Consider the following 26,371-nt stretch of genomic DNA (forward strand, 5'->3'; position numbering starts at 1 on the left):
AAGAAACATCTGTGTTCCTATGATTTATAGGTTCCTATGATTTAGAGAATGAAGGAGAAGTTTGGACATCCTTGTATGGTTATGTATTTTTGTGTAGAGTCTCACACTTCATTTTTCAAGATCGACTTTTTATGTATGTTCCACTATTACATCATGGTAAACATCTGCTCCCATTCCACACATACTCCTAAAAAGTTGGACATCTCAGGTCTATCAGGTGAGTTTTTTGCATCCTGCCCAGTTGCAAGAGAGGTTAGAAGATAATGAGCAGCTAACACATTCTGGACAGATATCAGCTTCTTCCAGGAACTGTGCTCCTTGGAGGCAGCTTTTGAAATGGAAGCAATCAGAAGTGGCTGGACCAGAAATGTCCAGATCAAGTAGCAGTTATGTTTCTATTGTACCATCTTTCGCAGCGACCGCTGTGTTATTGTCACACTTTGTACCAGTTATAATTTTCTCTTGCATTCCAGTTCATCTGTTTCATTGCTGTTTTGATGTGATGGACTGACCTGTTTTAAGGTGAATCATTTTGTGTTTCTGGATGAATTTAATCACGTAATGTTCCTTCACAGATGTTGGGGTTCTCTGTGTTTCGAGGCACTAATCTCTTGAGAGCTCGGGGTCTTTTATCCACCGTTGGTGTTCGAGCGGTACATGGACATGGTAAGTCTCTGCAGGGACAAGCCCTTGCATCCAAATTACTCGCACTGAATCCCTGCCATGGGTTCACATGGAATAGCCACGGTGTAATGGATATGCCTGACTATAATTGATCATACCGGGTAATAACAGACTATACCAGGGCAGATAGGACCAGGCCTGTTGGAAATTCTGCCAGGGTTCCTTCTCCTGGTTATTGCCCAGTGACTCTTGTGGCGGTGCATCCATCTAGCCATTTGGTGAAAAACAAATGGGTCTAGGCTGTGATACAACCTATGGTTGAATAGTCAGCTGACACAGCTATGGGTTCAGCCATGAAGAATGGCCACTTGAGAGAGTATCAGAGCACCCTTGGCAGTTAATGAACCCAGGAGAATAAGGGGCTACAGGAGAGAAAGCAAACAGTAGAATAAAAGCTGGTTGGTGAGAGCAAGAATCAAAGACCAACTAGTGTAACCCTTTAGCGCTTGACGTGATGTTGTTGCCAAGTCACCCAGCCTTTTCTGGAAAGCAGAAGGAGGCCCCCAGCCATTGGTAGTGATGCTATATCCATCATGGCTGGGCCCAGCTTGTAGTGAGCACTATTGGCTATTCAACTGTCTTTGAAAGAGGAAGATGTAACTGAAGTCAATCCAAAACACCAAGGTGCTTTATACATTATATTATTGTTAGAGACATATTTTCTACTTTTACTTTAGCTTTGAGTTACTCAGTATTGGATAATGCGACAGTGTGAACATCAAACTCACAGAACAGGTACAGCACAGGATTAGACACAGACTAATGCTCCCTCTACACTGTCCATCAAACACTCCCAGGACAGGTACAGCACGGGGGTTAAAGTAAATCTTCCGTTACAGCGCCCGATCAAGAACTCCCAGGACAGGTACAGCACAGAGTTAGATACAGAGTAAATACCCTCTACACGGTCACATCAAGGATTCATTGGACTGGGGTGGCACAGTGGTTAGCACTGCTGTCTCAGCACTGAGAACCCAGGTTCGATCCCAGCCCCAGGTCACTCTCCATAAGACCATAAGACATAGGAGCAGAATTAGGCCACTCAGCCCATTGAGTCTACTCTGCCATTCAATCATAGCTGCTATTTTTCTCATCCCCATTCTCCTGCCTTGCCCCCATAACCCCTGATCCAACTCCACAAAGGCCTTAAGTGATATATTCAGGGGAGTCATTCGACAGGCTATATACATTTATTATTGAGACAGTTTCTCTGTGTACTGACACCTTGATAATCACATACCTGCCTCCCTTATCATGAACACAATATTTCATCTTGAAAGGGACATTCTTGTTGACCAAAACTGCTGCACCCCTGCAGTTTGCTGAGAAGAAAACAAAAAAGACCTTCCCCACCCAATCCCACCTTAACTTTAAGTGCCCCTTGTGTTTCAAGTGAGTCTCATGTAACAAGGCTCTGTCCACTTTCTCCTTCTTCAGAAAAGAAAGGGGACGGGATTCTGCGTTTGCCAACGCTGAAATCGCGAAACGCAATTGGACGCCAAAAATCGCAGCGGGCGCCACTTTGACGCCAAATCGTAATTCGCCATCACCTCGACAGCGGCTGATATTTTTCCCATCCTCTGGCTGAAGAAATTCCTCCTCATCTCTGTTTTAAAGGATTGTCCCTTTAGTCTGAGATTGTGCCCTCTGGTTCTAGTTTTTCCTAGTCGTGGAAATATCCTCTCCATGTCCACTCTATCCAGGCCTCTCAGTATCCTGTAAGTTTCAATAAGATCCCCCTTTATCTGTTCCAGGATTTAGATGTTTCTGTAAGAACAGAGAAGATGGTAAAAGAGGGGGGGTGTGGCATTGTTAATCAAGGAAAGTATTACGGCGGTAGAAAGGACGCTTGAGGACTCGTCTACTGAGGCAGTATGGGCCGAGGTTAGGAACAGTAGAGGAGAGGTCACCCTGTTGGGAGTTGTCTATAGACCTCCGAATAGTCCCAGAGATGTCGAGGAAAGGATTGCAAAGATGATTCTTGACAGGAGCGAGAGTAACAGGGTAGTTGTTGTGGGGGACTTTAACTTTCCAAATATTGACTGGAAATACTATAGTTCGAGTACTATAGATGGGTCAGTTTTTGTGCAGTGTGTGCAGGAGGGTTTTCTGACACAGTATGTAGACAGACCAACAAGGGGCGAGGCCACATTGGATTTGGTACTGGGTAATGAACCCGGCCAGGTGTTAGATTTAGATGTAGGTGAGCACTTTGGTGATAGTGATCACAACTCGGTTATGTTTACTTTAGCAATGGGCAGGGATAGGTATATACCGCAAGGCAAGAATTATAGCTGGGGGAAAGGCAATTATGATGCTATTCGGCAAGATTTAGGAGGTATAGGATGGGGAAGGAAACTGCAGGGGATGGGTACAATCGAAATGTGGAGCTTTTTCAAGGAACAGCTACTGCGTGTCCTTGATAAGTATGTACCTGTCAGGCAGGGAGGAAGTTGTCGAGCAAGGGAGCCGTGGTTTACTAAGGAAGTTGAAGCACTTGTCAAGAGGAAGAAGAAGGCTTATGTTAGGATGAGACATGAAGGCTCAGTTAGGGCACTTGAGAGTTACAAGTTAGCCAGGAAGGACCTAAAGGGAGAGTTAAGAAGAGCGAGGAGAGGACACGAAAAGTCGTTGGCGGATAGGATCAAGGAAAACCCTAAGGCTTTCTATAGGTATATCAGGAACAAAAGAATGACTCGAGTAAGATTAGGGCCAATCAAGGATAGTAGTGGAAAGTTGTGTGTGGAATCAGAGGAGATAGGGGAAGCATTAAATGGATATTTTTCGTCAGTGTTTACACTGGAGAAAGACAATGTTGTCGAGGAGAACACTCAGGTTCAGTCGACCAGGCTAGATGGAATTGAGGTTCAAAAGGAGGAGGTGTTAGCAATTTTAGAAAATGTCAAAATAGATAAGTCCCCTGGGCCAGATGGGATTTATCCTAGGATTCTCTGGGAAGCCAGGGAGGAGATTGCAGAGCCTTTGTCCTTGATATTTATGTCGTCTTTGTCGACAGGAATAGTGCCGGAAGACTGGAGGATAGCAAATGTTGTCCCCTTGTTCAAGAAGGGGAGTAGAGACAACCCTGGTAATTATAGACCTGTGAGCCTTACTTCGGTTGTGGGTAAAATGTTGGAAAAGGTTATAAGAGATAGGGTTTATAATCATCTTGAAAAGAACAAGTTGATTAGCGATACTCAACACGGTTTTGTGAAGGGTAGGTCATGTCTCACAAACCTTATTGAGTTTTTTGAGAAGGTGACCAAACAGGTGGATCAGGGTAAAGCTGTTGATGTGGTGTATATGGATTTCAGTAAGGCGTTTGATAAGGTTCCCCACGGTAGGCTATTGCAGAAAATAAGGAAGTATGGAATTGAAGGTGATTTAGCGGTTTGGATCAGTAATTGGCTAGCTGAAAGAAGACAGAGGGTGGTGGTTGATGGCAAATGTTCATCCTGGAGTTCAGTTACTAGTGGTGTACCGCAAGGATCTGTTTTGGGGCCACTGCTGTTTGTCATTTTTATAAATGACCTGGAAGAGGGTGTAGAAGGATGGGTTAGTAAATTTGCAGATGACACGAAGGTCGGTGGAGTTGTGGATAGTGCTGAAGGCTGTTATAGGATACAGAGGGACATAGATAAGCTGCAGAGCTGGGCTGAGAGGTGGCAGATGGAGTTTAATGCGGAAAAGTGTGAGGTGGTTCACTTTGGAAGGAGTAACAGGAATGCAGAGTACTGGGCTAATGGCCGTTCCTCAACCGTTCCTCATACAACAAGCTGTTCATTCCAGGGATCATTCTTGTGAACCTCCACTGGACCCTTTCCAAGGCCAGCACATCCTTCCTTAGATACAGGGCCCAAAACTACTCACAATACTCCAAATGGAGTCTGACCAGAGCCTCACACAGCCTCAGAATTATTTTTTTGTAAAATATTTTAATTCTCCATTTTCACATTTTCTCCAGAATTTACAGCCCACCCACAAGCAGTAAATGGTAACAAATACAAAGTCAATTTCCTTATCAACAACAACGATCCCATCCTCTCACCACCCCAAGCAACGACCCACCTGACAATATAAGCATCAAATAGAACAAACCCTCCCACGGTGGGACAAACAAAGGAGAAATAAAAGAGAAAGGAATTAGGAATTGCCTATGTCACCATTAACCTATAGAGTCCCTCCCTTCTCCTAACCTTCAATGCTATCCAAACCCCAAAAGAGTACCGTAGATGACACCCATGCATTGCAAGCCCGGGCTCCTCCCCTCCACTTCCTCTTACAAAAATCTCCCCCCCCCCCCCCCCCCCCAACCTCTGTTCCTTCCCCCCCATCTTTCCACCCCGGCTAGACTCATCGGGACCTATTCTGCCAGGCGCCGATGGCCACAGCCCCTCCCCCCCCACCGTTAAGCCGTTCACTGGCCGGCTTAAACCAGCCAGCATGGAGGCCCCCACCCGGGTCTCTTTCCCCCTTGCCCGGCCCCAGGAAAACCAAGAAATCCCCTTTCACACACAAACACCGCATACACACCCAAGCTCCAAAGAACCATTATTGCAAGTGAAAGTCCCCTCTCTTCCCTTGTCCAAGTACATACAACGTTGGCTCATTTAGCACATACACCCGCCACAGTGAAAAAATACAGTTACATGAGGCTACATCGGTGCATGACCAGTTCTCAGTTCAGCCACAGTCCTTCTGCCTTCGCAAACTCTTCCGCTGCTTCCGCCGTCTCGAAATAAAAGTCCTTGGGTTTGTAGGTCACCCTCAACTTAGCTGGGTGTACTCTGCCACACCGCACCTGACTGATGTCCAGCGCCTTCTTCACCCGGCTGAAGGCAGCCCGCCTCCTCTCCAGCTCCACCGTAGAGTCCTGATATATGCGTATACCAGCTCCAGCCCACTGCACCACCCGCTTCTGCTTTGCCCAGCACAGGGCCTTCTCCTTTACCCTGTACCTATGGAAGCACAGAGTCACTACTCTTGGCGGCTCACTCGCCTTTGGTCCAGGCCTCCACGACCGATGAGCCTGATCCAGTTCATATCGGGAGGGATCATCCCACTCCCCCAATAGCTTCGCCAACATCGTGGCAAAATACTCAGTCGGCCTCGGGCCTTCCACTCCTTCGCGAAGACCCACAATCCTCAGAGTCTGTCGCCTGGATCTGTTTTCCAAGTTGTCCATTTTGGCTCGTAGATCCTCGTTGATCTCTTATCACCTTCCGCACCTCCTTCCCCATCGAGGTAAGTTGATCGCTGTGCTGCAGCAATGTCTCTTCCACTTCTTTCAGTGCCTCGCGTTGCTCCCGTACCTCCGCCACTGCGCTCAATATCGTCACCCTCACCGGGCCAATCGCCTCCTCCACCAGCACTTTCAATACCGCCTCCATCTACTTCCTCATCACCTCCATGTGTTTTGTGAACTGCCTTTCGAGTGCCGCGGCCATCACCGTAGTCATTTCTTCAGCCGTGGGCAATGAGGCCTCCCCTGGTGCCCCAGCCTTCATTTTTCTTGCCATCCCCGCGGTGACCTTTCCACTCCCTGTCAGACTTTTAGCTGCTTTTTTCACGGCCGTTTTTTAACTTGTTCTCAACATCTTCCTTCACTGTGCCTTCTCCCTGCTTTTGCCGCTTCTGTTACCTCTGGAACCGGGCGTTAGACCCCGAAAATGCCGTTCCCAAGCAGGAGCCCTCCAATGTGCGGCTGCCTCCTGCCTGCCGTCACCGGAAGTCACAACCTCAGAATTACATCCTTGCTCTTGAACTCTAGTCCTTTCGACATGAATGCTAACATGCATTTGCCTTCCTGAATGCCGACTGAACCTGTACGTTAACCTTAACAGAATCGTGAAAAAGGACTCCCAAGTCCCAAGGCTTTGACAAAGGGTCATCTGGACTCGAACGTTAGCTCTTTTCTCTCCCTAAAGACCCTGCCAGACCTGCTGAGATTTTCCAGCATTTTCTCTTTGGTTTCAGATAATAATAATAATAATAATAACAACAACTTATTGTCACGAGTAGGCTTCAATGAAGTTACTGTGAAAAGCCCCTAGTCGCCACATTCCGGCGCTTGTTCGGGGAGGCCGGTGCAGGAATTGAACCCGCACTGCTGGCATTGTTCTGCATGACAAGCCAGCTGTTTAGCCCTCATTCTAGCATTTGCAGTAATTTGCTTTTATTTTGACTCCCAAGTCCCTTTGTGCTTGATTTGCTAAACATTCCCAATTTCGAAAAGTCTATGCCTCCATTCCTCCTTCCAAAGTGCATAACCTCACATTTTTCCACATTGTATTCCATCTGCCACTTCTTTGCCCATTCTCTGAGCCTGTCTAAGTCCTTCTGCAGCACCCCTGCTTCCTCAATACTACCTGTCCTTCTACTAATCTTTGTATCATCTGCAAACTAAGCAACAGTGCCTTCAGTTCCTTCTTCCAAATCGTTAATGTATATTGTGAAAAATTGTGGTTCCAGCACCGACCCCTGAGGCACACCACTAGTCACCGACTGCCATCCTGAAAAAGACCCATTTTTTTTCCCCATTCCCTGCCTTCTGTCAGTCAGCCAATCCTCTATCCATGCCAGGATCTTACCCTTAACACCATGGGTGTTTAACGTATTTAACAGTCTCCTATGCAGCACCTTGTTAAAGGCCTTCTGGAAGAGTTTAATTTATTGACCACCAGTAAAGCGGAGGCGCAGTGGAGGAGGGCGCAGGGGGTGGTATATGAATATGGAGAAAAGGCGAGTCGGATGCTGGCGCACCAGCTCGGAAGCGGGAGGCAGCTAGGGAGATCGGGGGAGTTAGGGACAGAGGAGGGAGCATGGCAAGAAGCACGATGGGCATAAACAGGGTCTTTAGGAGCTTTTACGAGGAACTGTACCGGTCAGAGCTCCCAGTGGAGGGAGGGAGGGATGGATCGCTTCCTGGACAAACTGAGGTTTCCGAGAGTGGAGGAGGAGCAGGTGGCGGGGTTGGGGGCACCAGTTGGACTGGAGGAGTTGGTCAAAGCGATAGGGAACATGCAGACGGGGAAGACACCGGGGCCAGACGGGTTCCCAGTTGAATTCTACAAGAAGTTTTCAGACCTGCTGGCCCGCTGCTAGTTAGGACCTTCAATGAGGCAAGGGAAGGGGGGGGCTCGGCCCCCGATGATGTCTAGGGCGCTGATCTCCCTAATCCTGAAGCGGGATAAGGATCCGTTACATTGTGGGTCATATAGACTGATTTCACACCTAAATGTAGATGCAAAGTTGCTGGCAAAGATATTGGCCATGAGGATTGAGGACACCGTGCCGCAGGTCATAAACGAGGATCAAACGGGTTTTGTGAAAGGGATACCTATGGGAGGTGTTGAAAAGATTCGGGTTTGGAGAGGGGTTCGTTAGGTGGGTGAGGCTGCTATACGAAGTCCTGGTGGAAGGAGGTCAGAGTAGTTCTGACTGCACTGGGGGACGAGGCAGGGGTGCCCCCTATCTTCCCTGCTCTTTGTGCTGGCGATTGAACCCCTGGCCATGGCACTGAGGGAGTCGGGGGGGGGGGGGGGGGGGGGGGAGCATCGGCTGTCGTTATACGCGGATTACCTACTGTTGTACGTGGTGGACCCGGTGGGGGAGGAATGCCGGAGGTGATGAGGATCCTTAGGGAGTTCGGGGTATAAGCTCAATTTAGGGAAGAGTGAGCTGTTCGTAGTACACCCAGGGAACCAGGAGAGGGGGATTGGGTAGCTCCTGCTGAAGAGGGCGGAGAGGAGTTTTAGGTACCTGGGGGTACAGGTAGCTAGGAGCTGGGGGGCCTTACACAGGCTTAACTTCAGGAGGCTGATGGAGCAAATGGAGGAGGCGTTTAAGAGGTGGGATGCACTGCCGCTCTCCCTAGCGGGTAGGGTCCAGTCAGTCAAAATGACGGTGCTCCCGAGGTTTTTGTTTTTGTTCCAGTGCCTCCCTATTCTGATTCCTAAGGCTTTTTTCAGGCGGGTCAATAGGAGCATTACGGGGTTTGTGTAGGCGCAGAAGACCCCGAGGGTTAGAAGGGTGTTCCTGGAGCGGGGCAGGGATAACCTCTGTGGGTACTACTGGGCCGCCAACGTGGCAATGATACGTAGGTGGGTAATGGAGGGGGAGGGGGCAGCATGGAAGAGATTGGAGGTGGCGTCCTGTGTGGGCACAAGTCTGGCGCTGCTGGTGACGGCGCCGCTACCGCTTCCCCCAACGAGGTATACTACGAGCCCGGTGGTGACGGCTACCCTCAAAATTTGGGGGCAATGGAGGCGGCATAGGGGGGAGGTGAGGGTTTCAGTGTGGTCCCCAATACGGGGGAACCACCGGTTTGTCCCAGGGAGAATGGACGGAGGTTTTCTGAGCTGGCACAGGGCAGGTATTAGGCGAGTGGGGGACCTATTTGTAGATGGGAAGTTTGCGACCCTGGGGGAGTTGGAGGGGAGGTTTGGCCTCACCACGGGGAACACCTTCAGATACATGCAGGTAAGATAGTTTGTCAGGCGGCAGGTGGCGGACTTTCCACTGTTGCCGTCAAAAGGGGTTCAGAACAGGGAGCTCTCGGGGAAGTGGGTTGGAGAGGGGAGGATCTCGGCAACCTATCAAGTGATGCAGGAGGGGGAGGAGGCCTCAGTGGAAGAGCTGAAAGGTAAGTGGGAGGAGGAGATAGGAGAGGAGATCGACGAGGGACGTGGGTGGATGCCCTGGGGAGGGTGAATTCCTCCTCCTCTTGTGCAAGGCTCAGCTTAATTCAATTTAAGGTGCTGCATAGGGCGCACATGACTGGGGCAAGGCTGAGCCGGTTCTTTGGGGGTGAGGACAGGTGTGTCAGGTGTTCAGGGAGCCCAGCAAACCATACCCATATGTTCTGGGCATGCCCTGCGCTGAAGGGTTTTTGGAGGGGCATCGCGGAGACGCTGTCAAGGGTGGTTGGTTCCAGGGTTTAGCCAGGCTGGGGGCTCACAATATTTGGGGTAGCAGTGGAGCCAGGAGTGCAGGAGGCGAAAGAGGCCGGTATTCTGGCCTTTGTGTCCCTCGTAGCCCGGCGCAGGATTCTTCTACAGTGGAAGGACGCGAGGCCCCCAGGCGTAGAATCCTGGATCAACAATATGGCTGGGTTTATCAAACTGGAAGGGGTCAAACTTGCCTTAAGGGGGTTGGTGCAAGGGTTCTTCCGGCGGTGGCAACCGTTTCTAGACTTCCTGGCGGAGCGTTAGGTGATGATCAGCAACAGCAGCAACCGGGGGGGCGGGCAGGAGAGGGTTTGTTTGTTTTTCTTTATTGGGTGTATATAGTTGCTTTCATGTTAATTATTGCTGTTAATTTATTATCTGTGTATAGTGTGGGGGGGGGGGGGGGGGGGGGTTACTGTTCTTATTTCTTTCTGTTCTTGTTAGTAAAAATGTGAAAACTTGAATAAAAATTTTTTTTTTTTTTTTTAAAAGGCCTTCTTGAAATCTAAGTACATCACGTCCACTGGTTCTCCTTTGTCTAACATCCTTGTTACCTATTCAAACAACTGTAACAGATTTGTCAGACATGACCTCCCTTTGACAAAGCCGTGCTGACTCAGTCCTATTTTACCATGCACTTCCAAATATTCCACAATCTCATCTTTAATAACAGACTCTAAAATCTTACCAATGACCAAGTCAGGCTAACCGGTCTATAATTTCCCATCTTCTGCCTGCCTACCTTCTTAACACCAGTGTTACATTAGAAACTTTCCAGTCCTCTGGGACCCTCCCTACCCCCAATGATTCCTGAAAGATCATCACCAATGCCTCCACAATCTCCTCAGCTGTCTCCTTCAGAACCCTGGGGTGTAGTCCATTCAGTCCAGGTGATTTATCCACCTTCAGACCTTTCAGTTTCCCCAGCACCTTCTCATTAATGATGGCCACTACACTCACCTGTGCCCAGATTCTCACAGAGCTCTGGCATCCCACTGGTGTCTTCCACCACGAAGACCGCCGCAAAGTAACGATTCAGTTCCTCTGCCATTTCTTTGTTTCCTATTATTACTTACCCAGCCTAATTTTTCAGTGGTCCAAAGTCTATTTTTGCCTCTCTCTTACCTTTTATATATTGAAAAAAACCTCTTCCTTTCTTCATTTATATTACTAGCTAGCTTCACTCATATTTTCTCTCCTCTTATTGCTGTTTTAGTTGTCCTCTGCTCGCTTTTAAAGGCTTCCCAATCCTCTGGCTTCCCACTAATTCTCGTCACTTTGTATGCTTTTCCTTTGCTTTTATGCTGTCCTTGACATCCCTCGTCAGCCATGGATGCCTTGTCCTCCCCTTAGCATGTTTCCTCTTCCTTGGGATGAATTTCTGTTGTGCCTCCCGAATAACCCCCAAAAACTCCTGCCATTGCTGTTCTACTGTCTTCCCTGCTAGGCTCCTTCTCCAATCAACTCTGGCCAGCCCCTCCCTCATTTCTTTGTAGTTACCCTTATTTAATTGTTACACCGTTACATCGGATCCCAGCTTCTCCCCCTCAAACTGCAGGGTAAATTGTATCATATAGTGGTCACTGCTCCCTAAGGGTTCCTTCACCTTCGGGGCCTCACGGTAGCATGGTGGTTAGCATCAATGCTTCACAGCTCCAGGGTCCCAGGTTCGATTCCCGGCTGGGTCACTGTCTGTGTGGAGTCTGCACGTCCTCCCCGTGTGTGCGTGGGTTTCCTCCGGGTGCTCCGGTTTCCTCCCACAGTCCAAAGATGTGCGGGTTAGGTGGATTGGCCATGCTAAATTGCCCGTAGTGTAAGGTTAATGGGGGGATTGTTGGGTTACGGGGTTACGTGGGTTTAAGTGGGGTGATCATGGCTCGGCACAACATTGAGGGCCGAAGGGCCTGTTCTGTGCTGTACTGTTCTATGTTCTATGTTAAGTTCCCTAATCAAGTCTGCCTCATTACACATCACCAAATCCAGAATTGCCTGTTCCCGAGTGGGCTCAGTCACAAGCTGCTCCAAAAGAAAAATCTCTTACACATTCCACAAATTCCTTTTCTTGGGATCCACTACCAACCTGATTTTCCCAGTCCACCTGCATATTGAAGTCCCCCATGATTATTGTGATACTGCTAGGGGGCCTGTACATAACTCCCATCAGGGTCATTTTACCTTTGCGATTCCTCAGTTCTACCCACAGAGATTCTATGCCTTTTGATCCTATATCGCTCCTTGCCATCGATTTAACTTTGTTCCTTATTAACAATGCAACCCCACCCCCTTTGTCCATCTGCCTATCCTTCTGATAGGACACATACCCTTGGATATTTAGATCCCAGCCCGATCCCCTTGCAGCCACATCTGTGATGCCCACAGCACCGTACCAGCCAATTTCATTGTGCGCAACAAGCTCATTTTACCTTGTTCCGTATACTGTGCGCATTTAAGTACAACATCCTCAGTCCTGCATTGACCACCTCACTTCTCATACTTGTCACTTTTTTGCTCTGCCTGAGGTTAGATTCCTGCCACATTCTGTACTCTCTGTTCTATTACGCGGTCGAGAAACTTTACTAAGCATTCCTGAGCCCTCGGACTCCTTTAGCTGTTTGAAAGTCCTCATCATTAACTTGCACTTGTACCATCTCCTTTAACTTTGATTTTTTAAATTCTCCAGACAACTGAATTCCCCCACCCCCACTATTTAGTTTAAAGCCCTATCTACAACCCTAGTTACACAATTCGCTCGGACTCTGGTCCCAGCGTGATACAGATGAAGACCGTCCCATCGGAATAGGTCGCCTCTTCCCCAGTACTGGTGCCAATGTCCCATGAATTCAAACCCATTTTTCCCACACCAGTCTTTGAGCCACGCATCCTCCTTCATCTTATTGATACTGTGCCAATTAGCTCAGGGCTCAGGTAGTAATCCAGAGATTATTACCTTTTTGGTTTTGCTTTTTAATTTAGCTCCTAGCTGTTCATACTCCTTTAGCAGAACCTCTGTTCCTGTTCTACCTATGTTGTTGGTACCTACGTGGACCATGACAAGTGGATCTTTGCCCTCCCACTCAAAGTTCCTCTGCAGCCCAGATGAGATATCTAGACTAGAGCACCAGGTAGGCAACACAACCGTCAAGATTCTCATTCCTGAAGAATCAGGATCAATGTCAATGCCCCGAAACTATACTACCCCAATTTATTTTTTCTCCCCCCACTTGAGCGGCTCCCTGTAGCTCGGTGCTATGGTCAGTTTGCTAATCCTTCTTGCAGTCCTTGTTCCCGTCCACAGAGGGAGCAAGAATCCATGTGGACTTTGCACATTCTCCCCATGTTTGTGTGGGTTTCACCCCCACAACCCAAAGATGGGCAGGCTAGGTGGATTGGCCACACAAAATTGCCCCTCGATTGGAAAAAAAATAATTGGATACTCTAAATGTAAAAATTCCTTGGACAGATACAGCACAGGGTTAGATACAGAGTAAAGCTCCCTCTACACTGTCCCCATCAAACACTCCCAGGGCAGGAACAGCACGGGGTTAGATACAGAGTAAAGCTTCCTCGATACTGGCACCATCAAACACTCCCAGGGCAGATACAGCACAGGGTTTGATACAGAGCAAAGCTCCCTCTACATTGCCCCAAGAATGTGTTCCCAAAATAATTCTATGGGGTGAGACTTTTTTCATTGCCAGTCCCAAGCTGTCATCTCTAAGTGAAACTAATGATTCAGGGTGGTTTGTGTGAAGTAGAGCAGTGTTTTTTAACCTTTTTTTCCCCGGGGACCATGGGGCTGGTTTAGCACACTGGGCTAAATCGCTGGATTTTAAAGCAGACCCAGGCAGGCCAGCAGCACGGTTCAATTCCCGTACCAGCCTCCCCGTACAGGTGCCGGAATGTGGCGACTAGGGGCTTTTCACAGTAACTTCATTGAAGCCTACTTGTAACAATAAGCGATTTTCACTTTCACTTTACCAACCGGCCAACCTTCGGGACCCAACGCGACCGACCTGCGCGACCCACCATTTTCTCTTACCTTGTTTGTTGCTGACAAAAATGGAGGAAATGGTTTTGGCTCCCTTTGGCCCCAATGGTCCCTTTGGCCCTCCAGAACTTGTAAAAAAAAAGGCTGCGACCGTATAAAAAAAAATGTGGTTGCACTGCACATGCGTGTCCGATCATCTGTGCACATGCGCAGCCCGACCAAATTTTTTTCATATGTTCGTGGCCATTTTGAAGGCCGCTTGCAGCCGGCATAGTTGAAAGCCAGCTGCTGCGCGCGGATTTGTGTAATCAGGAGCGCCGAGACGGACGGCTCCATGACCCTCCCGACACTCCCGCGGGTCGCGCCTCAGAGTTTGGTAATGCCTGAAGTAGAGTACTGTGACTCAGACATGGATTGTGATTGGCCACACTCAGCACACTTCAAACAGAGAGGAGACAGATCAAGAGTTTGATTTGAATCCAAATTTCAAGTTTGTGTGGCTAAACGCTTGTAACAGGCTGCATCACCCACTGCTAGTCTCAGTGCCTCTGGTAGGTGGAATGGTTAAAAATAAAAGTTACTGTTTGCTTGTGAATTATTTGATTGGGCAATAAAAAATGTGCTGAAATGAGAGAAGCAGAATTGAGACCCACATGTCACCCAGGGAATTAACCTTATATTGAGAAGGACAGAGTACACACAAACGGGGTGAACATACTGACAGTCCTGCTTGTATTTCCCCAGAGGTTGCTAAAGGTGAGGACCTGTCAGTGCCAATGTACTGTGATCGGAAGGATTCACCTCTCCCTGACATATCCTATGTGCAGAAACTGAATACCGAACAGGAAGCCCTGAAGGAAAAGGAGAAAGGATCTTGGAAGAACCTGACCGACGAAGAGAAGATTGCATGTAAGAGTATTGGAGATCTGTTGGTTCCAATGTTTTTTTTTGAGTGGATGTTGGAGGAAAGAACCCTTTGCCTTACAGGTAGTCACTGTTTCAGTGAATTGCTCCTAGTTCTGCTCCAGGCTGAAGCTGTCTCGATTCATCCCTTAAGCTGAGGAGTGCCCCTATTTGATCATTTTGTCATTTCACCCTCCCAGTTGTTCTGCTGTGATCTGTACTATTGAAACTGTCGATTTGATGGGAATCAACATTTATTTTGTTGTCAGCGTACACCGAGAACTAGACTCAAGCTCTGCAAGCTCACTCTATCACAAAGGGAGCAGATAAAATCTGGGCTTTTAAAGCCATTGCCATTGAGAGATATGGCCAAATTCGGGCAAGTGGGACTAGCTTATTGATAGAAACTGGGCAGCATGGACAAGCTGGGCCAAAAGGCCTGTTTCCATGCTGTAAACGTCTATGACTCTATTTCGTTGCATTGTCCAGTTAAATGTGCTCAGGACTCACTGCGCATTTGACTTGTCCATAAAATCACAGATGGCCCCGGGTGAGGAAAAATTGACAAGACAGTTTATACTGAAGATCACCAGTTAGTCCCAGTTACACTGCTCCTATCCCAGCCCAGTCACTTTATATTTCACAGTAAGAAGTCTTACAACACCAGGTTAAAGTCCAACAGGTTTGTTTCAAACACGAGCTTTCGGAGCACGGCTCCTTCTTCAGGTGAATGTGAGGTAGATTCACCTGAAGAAGGAGCCGTGCTCCGAAAGCTCGTGTTTGAAACAAACCTGTTGGACTTTAACCTGGTGTTGTAAGACTTCTTACTGTGCTCACCCCAGTCCAACGCCGGCATCTCCACATCATGACTTTATATTTCAGTATCAGAGACAACCTGATGTGCAGCGCCCCTTAACCTCAGATGGATGTTCGCAGCTCAGAAAACTGATGAGTCTAAAATTTCAAACAGAATTTCTCGCCAAGTCTCAGTTGTCACTAAGGTACAAAGGGGGAAGGTAGTTTACAATATTTGCCACCACCATATGGAGAATGGATTCTGAAGCCTACCCTGTGTTAGACAGCAACTAATCCTAATGGAGAACGATAAAGGAATCCCATTCACTGGGTGAACGGCACATCTGCACGGGAGGGGATTTAAGAACTGTCCCATTGAATTGGTGCTTCTGGTTTATCCTAGTGTATCGCATCGCTTTTCATCAGAGCTACGCAGACATGTGCAAATCGAACAATGAGTGGAAGACGGTGATGGGTGGAGCCTTCATCTTTATTGGATTCACTGGCCTGATTGTGTGGTGGCAGTCAGCTCACGGTGAGCCCTACCTGTGCCTATCCTTCCTCCCCCTTCTTTAAACTTGAGTTACACCACTGACAAACTGAAAATGGATAGATTTGTAGCGAGACTGGGAGCATATACTTTCTTGTGTCATTGATTGGGCCTGCAGTGCCTCCTAACCTCATGTAGATCATTACATCTCAGAAAATTGTTTATTAACAAAATCTGGGATTTGGAGTGGGACAGGTCCCTACACACCAGTGACTGGTGTTAGCTGCTCAGTGGGAGTTTGGGATTCGGTAGTTTGGGATTGGCCGAGTTCTGGGTCAGATGCTGTGGCTTCGGTTGGTGCCGTCTCCTCAATTCACAGTGGCTGATGGGTCATGATTCAAGATGTGATTGAGTGGAGACTTCTTTGATAGTCCCTCCAAAACTCAGCTGCCATTTCACAGTGTGGAATACAGATAGTATATTGTGCTTTTAGTTTATTTTCCCTTATTCTTGCCCCTCCAGTTGACATTTTTGTCTTTTTATCCAGCAGCGTGCAGCTAAATTATGTAAAGGTGTTAGCTATGATTCAGTGGCTCACCCGAGTCAGAAGGTTGCAGCTTCACTTCCTACCCAGACACTTGGGCCCCTAGTCCAGGCTGTCACGTCAATGCCATGGAGTGTGTCTGCTTTCAGATGAGACATTAAAACAAAGGTCCTTTTTGCCATTTTTTTTCCAATTAAGGGGCAATTTAGCGTGGCCAGTCTACGTATCCTGCATATCTTTGAGTTTGTGGAAGCAAGACCCACGCAGACACAGAGAATGTGCAAACTCCACACAGACAGTGATTGAACCCAGGGCCAAGATCGAACCCGGTTCTGAGGCAGCAGTGCTAACCATTATGCCATCATGCTATCCCTTTTTGCCATCTTACTCAAAGCATCAACATTCACACACAAGACGTGCCTGTTAACATTGGTGAAGTGACGGCGAGGTATTTCTGGCTGATTTCTGTGTGGATTGCATCATGTTAATTGTGGTGAGTTTATCGATATGTGTGGCAGTGCATCTGAAGGAAGAATCCAAAGTCAGTCTTCACTTGGAATAAATTCATTCTCAGAGTGAAACATTACAAGTATATATATCTCCTAATTTCCACTTTACCCTTCTGTCAGTACTTCTCTCTTTTTATATGAACCGAGGCAACTATCCAATCAATTCCCTCCAGTTGTATATATTTAAGCTCAACTGATATAATCAACAGGAAGGACTCACTGCATTTTCCCCGGTGATAATTTCTACCATCTCTTAATTCAGGGAGCAGCTTTTTCTCGGTTTAAATCTTTGTGACAAATCAGGAACATTTCACTGAACATATGAACAGTTTCCTGCTGTGGTCAGTGTGCTGAAATGTGTGGTTACAACCTGATCTGTGGTTCACAAGGTGAATAAAAGATTTCTCTGATGCAGAGAGTGAGATTTGAGGAAATTATATGTGGTCCCAGCTCCTGTATGGGAGTGAGAGGCTTACCCACCTTCAGAGATATAGCAAACTCAAGCTGTCCAAACTCCTAACTAATCTCTTGGTGGCAATAACAGAGATACAGGCAATGTCAAACGTTCTCTATCCAAAAAAGATGTCAACGTTTGACTAACAGTGAGAAAGGGTTAGTTTTGAATGCGGATCCACCAGTTGACCAGAGCCCATTGCAGCTGGAAGTTCAATTGGTTGGTGAAATTGTGATCTGGCTAACTAGGCATAAGGATGAACTGAAGCAAAGGCTTAACCTGGAAGACAAAGACAGGAAAGAGATGCTTGGGAGTAAAATGGAGATACTCAGAATCATGAGGGGGCTAGACAGAGTAGATAGGGAGAAACTGCTCCCCCTCAGAAAAGGATAAAAAACAAGTGGACATTGATTTAAAGTGATTTGCAAATGTGATGCAAGGAAAAACCTTTTTCACGCAGCGAGTGGTTGGGGTCCTCCAAAGCTAGATAGCTTCATCTCGAATTGATTGAGATGGAGCCACGAGTCCCTCTGTAAATCCATAAGTGGCTGGAACGGTGGAAGTTCACTGTTGCTTGTTGAGATTGCATGTGACCATTTTGGTCAGCTCACAAGCACTTGAACCATAATTTATGATGGCGTGGGTAGCTGTAAGAAACAGGACTGTGAATAGCGAAGTGCTGAAAAGCTTTTTCTTTCAGATACAGAACAAAAATGTTGAATTTGTATTTCAAAATGCTGTAGATAAAAACAAGAAATTTAAATCAAAGGGGATAATTGAAAAGAAGAAAAGAGAAAATAAGCAGTTAAGTGAATGATCAGGGGTGAGTTTAAAGAAAGAACCTCAATATTAAAAAGTAAAAATTCCATGACTTGTGTTATAAGAACATAAGAACTAGGAGCAGGAGTAGGCCATCTGGCCCCTCGAGCCTGCTCCGCCATTCAATGAGATCACGGCTGATCTTTTGTGGACTCAGCTCCACTTTCCGGCCCGAACACTATAACCCTTAATCCCTCAAAAAACTATCTATCTTTACCTTAAAAACATGTAATGAAGGAGCCTCAACTGCTTCACCGGGCAAGGAATTCCATAGATTCACAACCCTTTGGGTGAAGAAGTTCCTCCTAAACTCAGTCCTAAATCTACTTCCCCTTATTTTGAGGCTATGTCCCCTAGTTCTGCTTTCACCCGCCAGTGGAAAAAACCTGCCCGCATCTATCCTATCTATTCCCTTCATAATTTTAAATGTTTCTATAAGATCCCCCCTCATCCTTCTAAATTCCAATGAGTACAGTCCCAGTCTACTCAACCTCTCCTCATAATCCAACCCCTTCAGCTCTGGGATTAACCTAGTGAATCTCCTCTGCACACCCTCCAGCGCCAGTACGTCCTTTCTCAAGTAAGGAGACCAAAACTGAACACAATACTCCAGGTGTGGCCTCACTAACACCTTATACAATTGCAACATAACCTCCCTAGTCTTAAACTCCATCCCTCTAGCAATGAAGGACAAAATTCCATTTGCCTTCTTAATCACCTGTTGCACCTGTAAACCAACCTTCTGTGACTCATGCACTAGCACACCCAAGTCTCTCTGCACAGCAGCATGCTTTAATATTTTATTTAAATAATAATCCCGTTTGCTGTTATTCCTACCAAAATGGATAACCTCACATTTGTCAACATTGTATGGACCAGGGTTTAGAATACTCCAAAGTATATCATGGAGTTCACCTGACCTACAACTGTTTATTGATTTTGGTTACGATGAGCAGAAGGGCCTGCCCGTTAAGTGTTATTCAACAGAGGCCTGAAGCACATTTAATCAAAAACAAAGTTCATTCCACGAATTTAGTTAACATTTTTATAAACACCCACAGTAAGCATTTTTATCAACTACCAACATAAATACCCCACACAAAAGAAAATGTGAAAAGGAGAATAAAAAATATTTTTAAAAAAGATACCCCACAAAGCCAAAGTAATCTATGTATCACCCTTAATAAATTCACCCTTAACTGTTCCAATTTAATAACAAGATCGCATAAACCTGAAAACCCTTTTCAAAGGTGTAGCCCAGCACTCAAGATCTGATAAGGATGCCCCTGCTTTCTTTCCAAAACAGCAGGTTTGAATTTCTTCCAGAAAACAGTTATTTCTTTTTAAGTTATCAAGCAGTCTGGAAACAGCTTTTAAATTGCAGATAGAGAAAAAAAACCTTCTTTCAACCTGTGCAGAACAAAACTAGTTCAAACTCAAAGCAAAAATAGAACCAACTCCCAGAGCTACAGCCCAGCTCCACCCACACAATGACATCACTGAAGCCATGTGATAAGACAAAAATATTTCTTAAAGGGACACTCCCATGACACTTGGATCATTTAAAACAGCACATTATAGTAACATTAGAAGACGACAGTTCAGCCCTTCGGGCCTGATCCATCATTCAACAAGATCATGGAATATTTACTTTTTAATATTGAGGTTCTTTCTTTAAACTCATCCCTGATCACTCACTTAACTGCTTATTTTCTCTTATCTTCTGGTTGTGGTCTCACCTCCATTTTCCTGTCTGTACCCTCACCCATATACACGGAGTTCTGTAATCTCTCTATTTAAACACAGAACAAAGAAAAGTACGGCAGAGGAACAGGCCCTTCGGCTCTCCAAACCTATGCCGACCATGCTGTCTGTCTAAACCAAAATCTTCTACACTTCCTGGGTCCGTATCCCTCTATTCCCATCCTATTCATGTATTTGTCAAGATGCCCCTTAAATATCACTACTGTCCCTGCTTCCACCACCTTCTCCGGCAGTGAGTTCCAGGCACCCACTACCCTCTGTGTAAAAAACTTAGCTCATACATCGCCTCTAAACCTTGCCCCTCACACCTTAAACCTACGCCCCCTAGTAATTGACCCCTCTAACTCAGGAAAAAGCCTCTGACTAGCCACTCTGTTCATGCCCCTCATAAATTTGTAGACCTCTATCAGGTTGCCCCTCAACCTCCATCGTTCCAGTTAGACCAAACAGAGTTTATTCAACCGCTCCTCATAGCTAATGCCCTCCATACCAGGCAACATCCTGGTGAATCTCTTCTGCACCCTCTCTAAAGCCTCCACATCCTTCTGGTAGTGTGGTGACCAGAATTGAACACTATACTCCAAGTGTGGCCTAACTAAGGTTCTATACAGCTGCAACATGACTTGCCAATTCTTATACTCAATGCCCCTGGCACTGTGAAGCAATAGTGCTGACCACTGTGCTGCTGTGATCCCTCAGGCACTCTTCTGCTTCCTATCAGCCACTTAGTCCTTTATCCATGTTTCTGTTCTTATTTCGTAGGAACCTTTGATGTAGCACCTTTTGGAAATTCAAGTATGCCACAGCTACGGGTTTCCTTGCTTGCTACTTCCACATAATTACTCTAATGAATTAGTTAACACAATTTCCCTTTTAAATAAATCATGCTGACTCTGCCTGATCCCATTATGATTTTCTAATTATCCTGCTATAACATCCTTAATGATGGATTCCAGCACACTCGCTATTTTGTCAGTTTGCTGGGACTCTTCCAAAATTTAAGGAATTTTGGAGATTATAACCACTGCCACCTACTGTCTCTGCAGTTAATGAAGTGCGTGTTGGGATATATAACAGCGGATGATCAAAACTTGGGGCAGGGAATGATTTTGACAAGATGTTAAATCCTGAATTGGTTAAAAGTTGAGATATTAGGGCAGCACATGGTGCAGTGGTTAGCACTGGGACTACGGCGCCGAGGACCCGGGTTTGAATCCCAGCCCTGGGTCACTGTCCGTGTGGAGTTTGCACATTCTCCCAGTGTCTGCGTGGGTTTCACGCCCCACAACCTAAAGATGTGCTAGTCAGGGCCGGCTCAAGGCACCGGCAACTCGGGCAGTCGCCCGGGGCGCCATGTGCTAGGGGGCGCCAGAGACTCGGGTCCCGCGCATGCGCAGTTGGGCTGGTGCCAACCAGCGCATGCGCGGTGGCCGCCCTCCCCCGCGGTGGCCGCCCTCCCCCAGGGCGTCCGCCCCCTCGGTCCCCTCCCCTCGGGTCCGCCCCCCCCGCTCTGCCTCCTCGGCCCCCCCGCCCCCCCCCCCCCCCCCAGGGCACCGAAGTTCAGCTTGCCCGGGGCGCCAGCAACCCTAGGGCCGGCGCTGGTGCTAGTTAGGTGGATTGGCCACGATAAATTGCCCCTTAATTGGAAAAAATAAAATAAAATATTTGGGTACTCTAAATTTATAAAAAAAAGTTGAGATATTATACACAAAAGGGACACATTGGAGGAGTTAGTTACATTAAAAGAAAATTGTACCATATCCTGTTCAAAGACATCCAGGATGTTGAAGGAAATGGGGGTGGAAATAGCAAAGGCTCCAGAAATTATAGCCTGGAATTTTGTAGGCAAATGGTAAATGTTTCTTTCGAAAAATATTTTATTGAGGCATTTACATAACATAGCGGACAAACACAACCCCAAACCAGCCAAAATGGCTGTACATAACCAGCACAGCAAAAAATACCCCCCCAATAAATGGTAAATTAATGCATTCATTGATCTTCTTCAGTCTCTGCCCAAAGGCAGGTTGGACCCACTGTGCTACAATCTCCACCATGGGGGAAAACTAGGGAATCATTCACCAGGTAGCCTAACATCTGTGGTTGCGAAATTGCTAGAGTTTATAATTCTGGAGAGTGACAAAACACTTTAAATGTTCAGTGGATCAGAGAGCCAACATTGATTTGTAATGGATAGGTCATGTCTGATGAACAAAGGCTAAATTGCCCTTGGTGTCCAAAAAGGTTAGGTGGGGTTACTGGGTTACAGGGATAGGGTGGAGGTGTGGGCTTGGGTAGGGTGATCTTTCCAAGGGCCAGTGCAGACGCAATGGGCTGAATGGCCTCCTGCACTGTAAATTCTATGATCATTGAGTATGAAGTGACTAAAACAGTGGACTGGGAATGTCTGTGGATGTCATTTAGATAGATTTTCAGAAGATAGTTGATAGATTCCCTCAAAAGAAAGTATTCGGTAAAGTTGAAACACATTAAGTTGAATACAAGTATTGACCTAGTTAGGAAACTGGCTGAATGGCAAGCGACAGAGAAAGGATATGGGGCTGGTTTAGCACAGTAGACTAAACTGCTGGCTTGTAATGCAGAAGGCAACAGCGTGGGCTCAATTCCCGTACCGGCCTCCCCGAACAGGCGCCGGAATGTGGTGACTAGGGGCTTTTCATAGTAACTTCACTGAAGCCTACTTGTGACAATGTGATTATTATTATTATTGTAATGGGCAGGGTGTGACATGTTGGGGCCTCAGCTATTCTTCATTTATTAACAAGATACTGATAGATTAAGTGAATGGACAAAATTGTGGCAAATGGAAATGTATCCAGATCACTTGTTCTAAACCAGGGGTGGGCAAACTACGGCCCGTGGGCCGCATGCGGCCCGCCAAAGGTCTTTATGCGGCCCACCAAGATCAAGTCATAAAAAAAAAATTTAAAATTTATTTTTTTTTTAATTTTTTATTTTTTTTTAATAAGGTTAATGGGGGGGGCTGTTGGGTTACTGGTATAGGGTGGATACGTTGACTTGAGTAGGGTGATCATTGCTCAGCACAACATGTGTTTCATGTGAAGTTTCTACTTTAAAATATTAATTAATAAAAATTAATTGCTTTTTTTCTTTAAACTGAGTTACTTTGTTTTTCAAATAAATGTGTTTCATGTAAAGTTTCTACTTTAAAATATTAATTAATAAAAATTAATTGCTTTTTTTTCTTTAAAAACCTTTTATTTTGGCTATTTTAAATATTAATTATTTTACTTAATATACTATGCGGCCCTTTAAAATTGTGAATTTCTGAATGTGGCCCTTGCACGGGAAAGTTTGCCCACCCCTGTTCTAAACAGTGAAAAGCTAGAAACTGAAGATCTGAAGAGAGAGAAAATGCTGGAAAATCGCAGCAGGTCTGGCAACATCTGTAGAGAGAGAAAAGAGCTAACATTGAGTCCAGATGACCCTTTGTCAAAGCTTTGCAGATGCTGCCAGACCTGCTGAGATTTTCCAGCATTTTCTCTTTGGTTCAGACTCCAGCATCTGCAGTAATTTGCTTTTAGATCTGAAGAGGCTTGGGTCCAGCTAAATAGACCATTAAAATACCATGAACAAAAATCAATCTAAATGGCTAATGGAATGCTGGCCTTTCTATCTAGAGACTAAATCACAAGGGTTAGGAATCATCCCTCAGCTATACAAAGTCCAGGTTCAGCCATACCTGGAGTTACTGGGAGCAGTCACACCTTAGGAAGGATATTTTGGCCTTGGAAGGACTGTAGCGTAGATTTACCAGAATGATGACTGCAAGGGTTAAATTATGAGGCAAGATTGCACAATTTAGGATTATATTTCCATAAATTTATACGGTTACGGGTGATGTAATTTAAATTTAAGATATGAAACGGGAATAGGACGAATGTATAGAAACTAATTCCGCTGGCTGGAGAATCGAGGTGTTAAGAGTTTAAAAATTAGAGCCAGACTTTTCATGAGTGAAGTTAGATAACACTTACTAACATCCAGGGTATAGAATTAAGTCACAGATCAACTCATTGAATGGCAAAGGAGGCTCAAGGAGCGAACCAGCTTTTTCCTGTTTGTATGCTCTGCCTAACACTCTACTCCCTCCTTGCACAACCTTTTCTTTCCCTTTTGAAAACTAGTCACAATTCACGTTTTCAAAACACTATCTCATTCACCACTCAGAGCAGCCGCTTCTGTTCGCCTGGCAATGAAAGTAGGTTTCATTTACTGATAGTGAACCCTGATACTGATAGCTTTAGGCTGACTGTACAATGGGTAAAACCAGAGAACTATTTAGGGTTGAGGAGAAATTGCTTCTCTCAAATCTGTGGAATTCACTACCTAAGAGTGCAGTGGATGCTGGGGCCTGAGTAAATTTGAGATCAGCAGATTTTTAATTAGAGCAGCACAGTGCTTAGTACTGTTGCTTCACAGCGCCAGAGTCCCAGGTTCTATTCCCGACTTGTCTATGTCTTGTCTGCATGTTCTCCCGGTGTCTGCGTGGGTTTCCTCCGGGTGCTCCGGTTTCCTCGCACAAGTCCCAAAAGACATGCTGTTAGGTGGATTGGGCATTCTGAATTCTGTGTACCCGAACAGGCGCCAGAATGTTTTCACAGTAACCGTATTCAGTGTTAATGTAAGCCTACTTGTGACAATAAATATTATTTTTTTTTAATTAATGGGTTGGACGGCTATGGAGGATGGACAGGAAAGTGGAGTTGAGGCCAAGAGGAGATCAGCCATGATCGTATTGAATGGCGGAGCAGGCTTAAGGGGCTGAATTGCCTGCTCCTAGTTCTTAGGATTCCTGCTGTCTATAGACCTATGGACTAAGGTGTTGTGTTTCTACGCATTCTTTCAGTGTATCCTCCCAAGCCACATACCTTTAACGAAGAGTGGAAGGAAAAGCAGGCCAAAAGAATGCTGGATATGCAAATGAACCCTATAGAAGGATTTGCCTCCAAGTGGGACTATGAGAAGAATGAATGGAAAAAGTGAAGTCTCTATTTAGAGAAATGTTTTCCTTTTAATCCAGTGTTCAATAGAAACACTCAGCAACTTTAAAATGGTCTAACATCATGTTAATTTAAACCTCGAGGTTTCTGTTGAGTAGTAAAATGACCACAAATACACCTTCAAAGCAGTTTGAAGCATTGGCATAAGCCACATCATTGTAAAAAATTGCAATTTATAATAAAGATTGCTCATATAATAAAGCTCTCTGCACTCTGTACTCATTGGTATGCTTGAGAAATGTCCGTGCACACTTCACTGCTGGAAATAAGTGGGGACAAAAAAAAGTGTTAAAATACAGTAACTGCAATTCCTTCTTGGTAAGGAAGCACCCACAAACTTGCACTTCTACATCAGTGTGTATCTCCACCAGTATTAGAAGGTGGACTAAAAACAGAAATTCTGGAAACCCTCCCAACAGGTCTGGTAGCAGCTTCTGTGAAGAGAGAAACAGAGTTAATGTTTCAGCACATTGATCCTTCATCAGAACAATTTCTATTCACAAGTGCTACCTTTCCAGCAATTTGCTTTCAGATTTCCAGCACCTGCAGCATTCTGCTTGTGTTAGAAGGTGGAATCCTTTCCATGAGGTGCAACTATTGGAATGCATTTCCTTGTACTCAGGCCAATAAGAGAAAACACCTCTGAATTTGAACAGCTCAGCATTGACAAACTATTTTTTAAAAATAAATTTTGAGTATCCAATTCATTTTTTCCAATTAAGGGGCAATTTAGTGTGGCCAAGCCACCTACTCTGCACATCTTTTGGGTTGAGGGAGTGAAACCCACGCAAACACGGGAAGAATGTGCAAACTCCACACAGAGTGACCCAGAGCCGGGATCGAACCAGGGACCTCGACGCCATGAGGCAACCATGCTAACCACTTGCACCACCGTGCTGCTGCATTGACAAACTAGACCATAAGACCTAGGAGCAGAATTAGGTCACACGGCCCATTGGGTCAGCTCCACCATTCAATCATGGCAGATATTTTATCATCCCCATTCCCCTGCCTTCTCCCCACAATGCCTGATCCCCTTATTAATGAAGAATCTATCTATCTCTGTCTTAAAGACACTCAGTGAATTGGCCTCCACAGCCTTCTGCGGCAAAGAGTTCCACAGATTCACCACCCTCTGGCTGAAAAAAATCCTCCTCATCTCTGTTTTAAAGGATTGTCCCTTTAGTCTGAGATGTTGTCCTCTGCTTCTAGTTTTTTCCCACAAGTGGAAACAACTTCTCCATGCCCACTCTCTCCAGGTCTCACAGTATCTTGTAAGTTTCAATAAGATCCCCCCTATCCTTCTAAACTCCAATGAGTACAGACCCAGAGTCCTCAACCATTCCTCAGACAACAAGCTCTTCATTCCAGGGATCATCCTTGTGAACCTCCTCTTGACCCTTTCCAAGGCTAGCAGATTCTTCCTTA

At 46.0% G+C, this 26,371-nt stretch overlaps 1 protein-coding gene across 4 annotated transcripts in view; it reads left to right on the forward strand.

Moving 5' to 3' along the window:
* Nucleotides 1-25,144, forward strand: part of LOC119969358 — a 41,756-nt gene extending 16,612 nt beyond the window's left edge. For all 4 annotated transcript variants that reach the window (XM_038802900.1, XM_038802899.1, XM_038802898.1 and 1 more), the window contains 4 exons: nt 576-666; nt 14,365-14,529; nt 15,722-15,853; nt 24,790-25,144. In XM_038802900.1, coding sequence (XP_038658828.1) covers nt 576-666; nt 14,365-14,529; nt 15,722-15,853; nt 24,790-24,926 — 525 coding nt within the window. In that variant the 3' untranslated portion in view covers nt 24,927-25,144. The remainder of the gene's footprint in view (nt 1-575; nt 667-14,364; nt 14,530-15,721; nt 15,854-24,789) is intronic.
* The last annotated feature ends 1,227 nt before the right edge of the window (nt 25,145-26,371 follow it).

Source organism: Scyliorhinus canicula, chromosome 7 (assembly GCF_902713615.1).
Source record: "Scyliorhinus canicula chromosome 7, sScyCan1.1, whole genome shotgun sequence".
Taxonomy (NCBI): domain Eukaryota; kingdom Metazoa; phylum Chordata; class Chondrichthyes; order Carcharhiniformes; family Scyliorhinidae; genus Scyliorhinus; species Scyliorhinus canicula.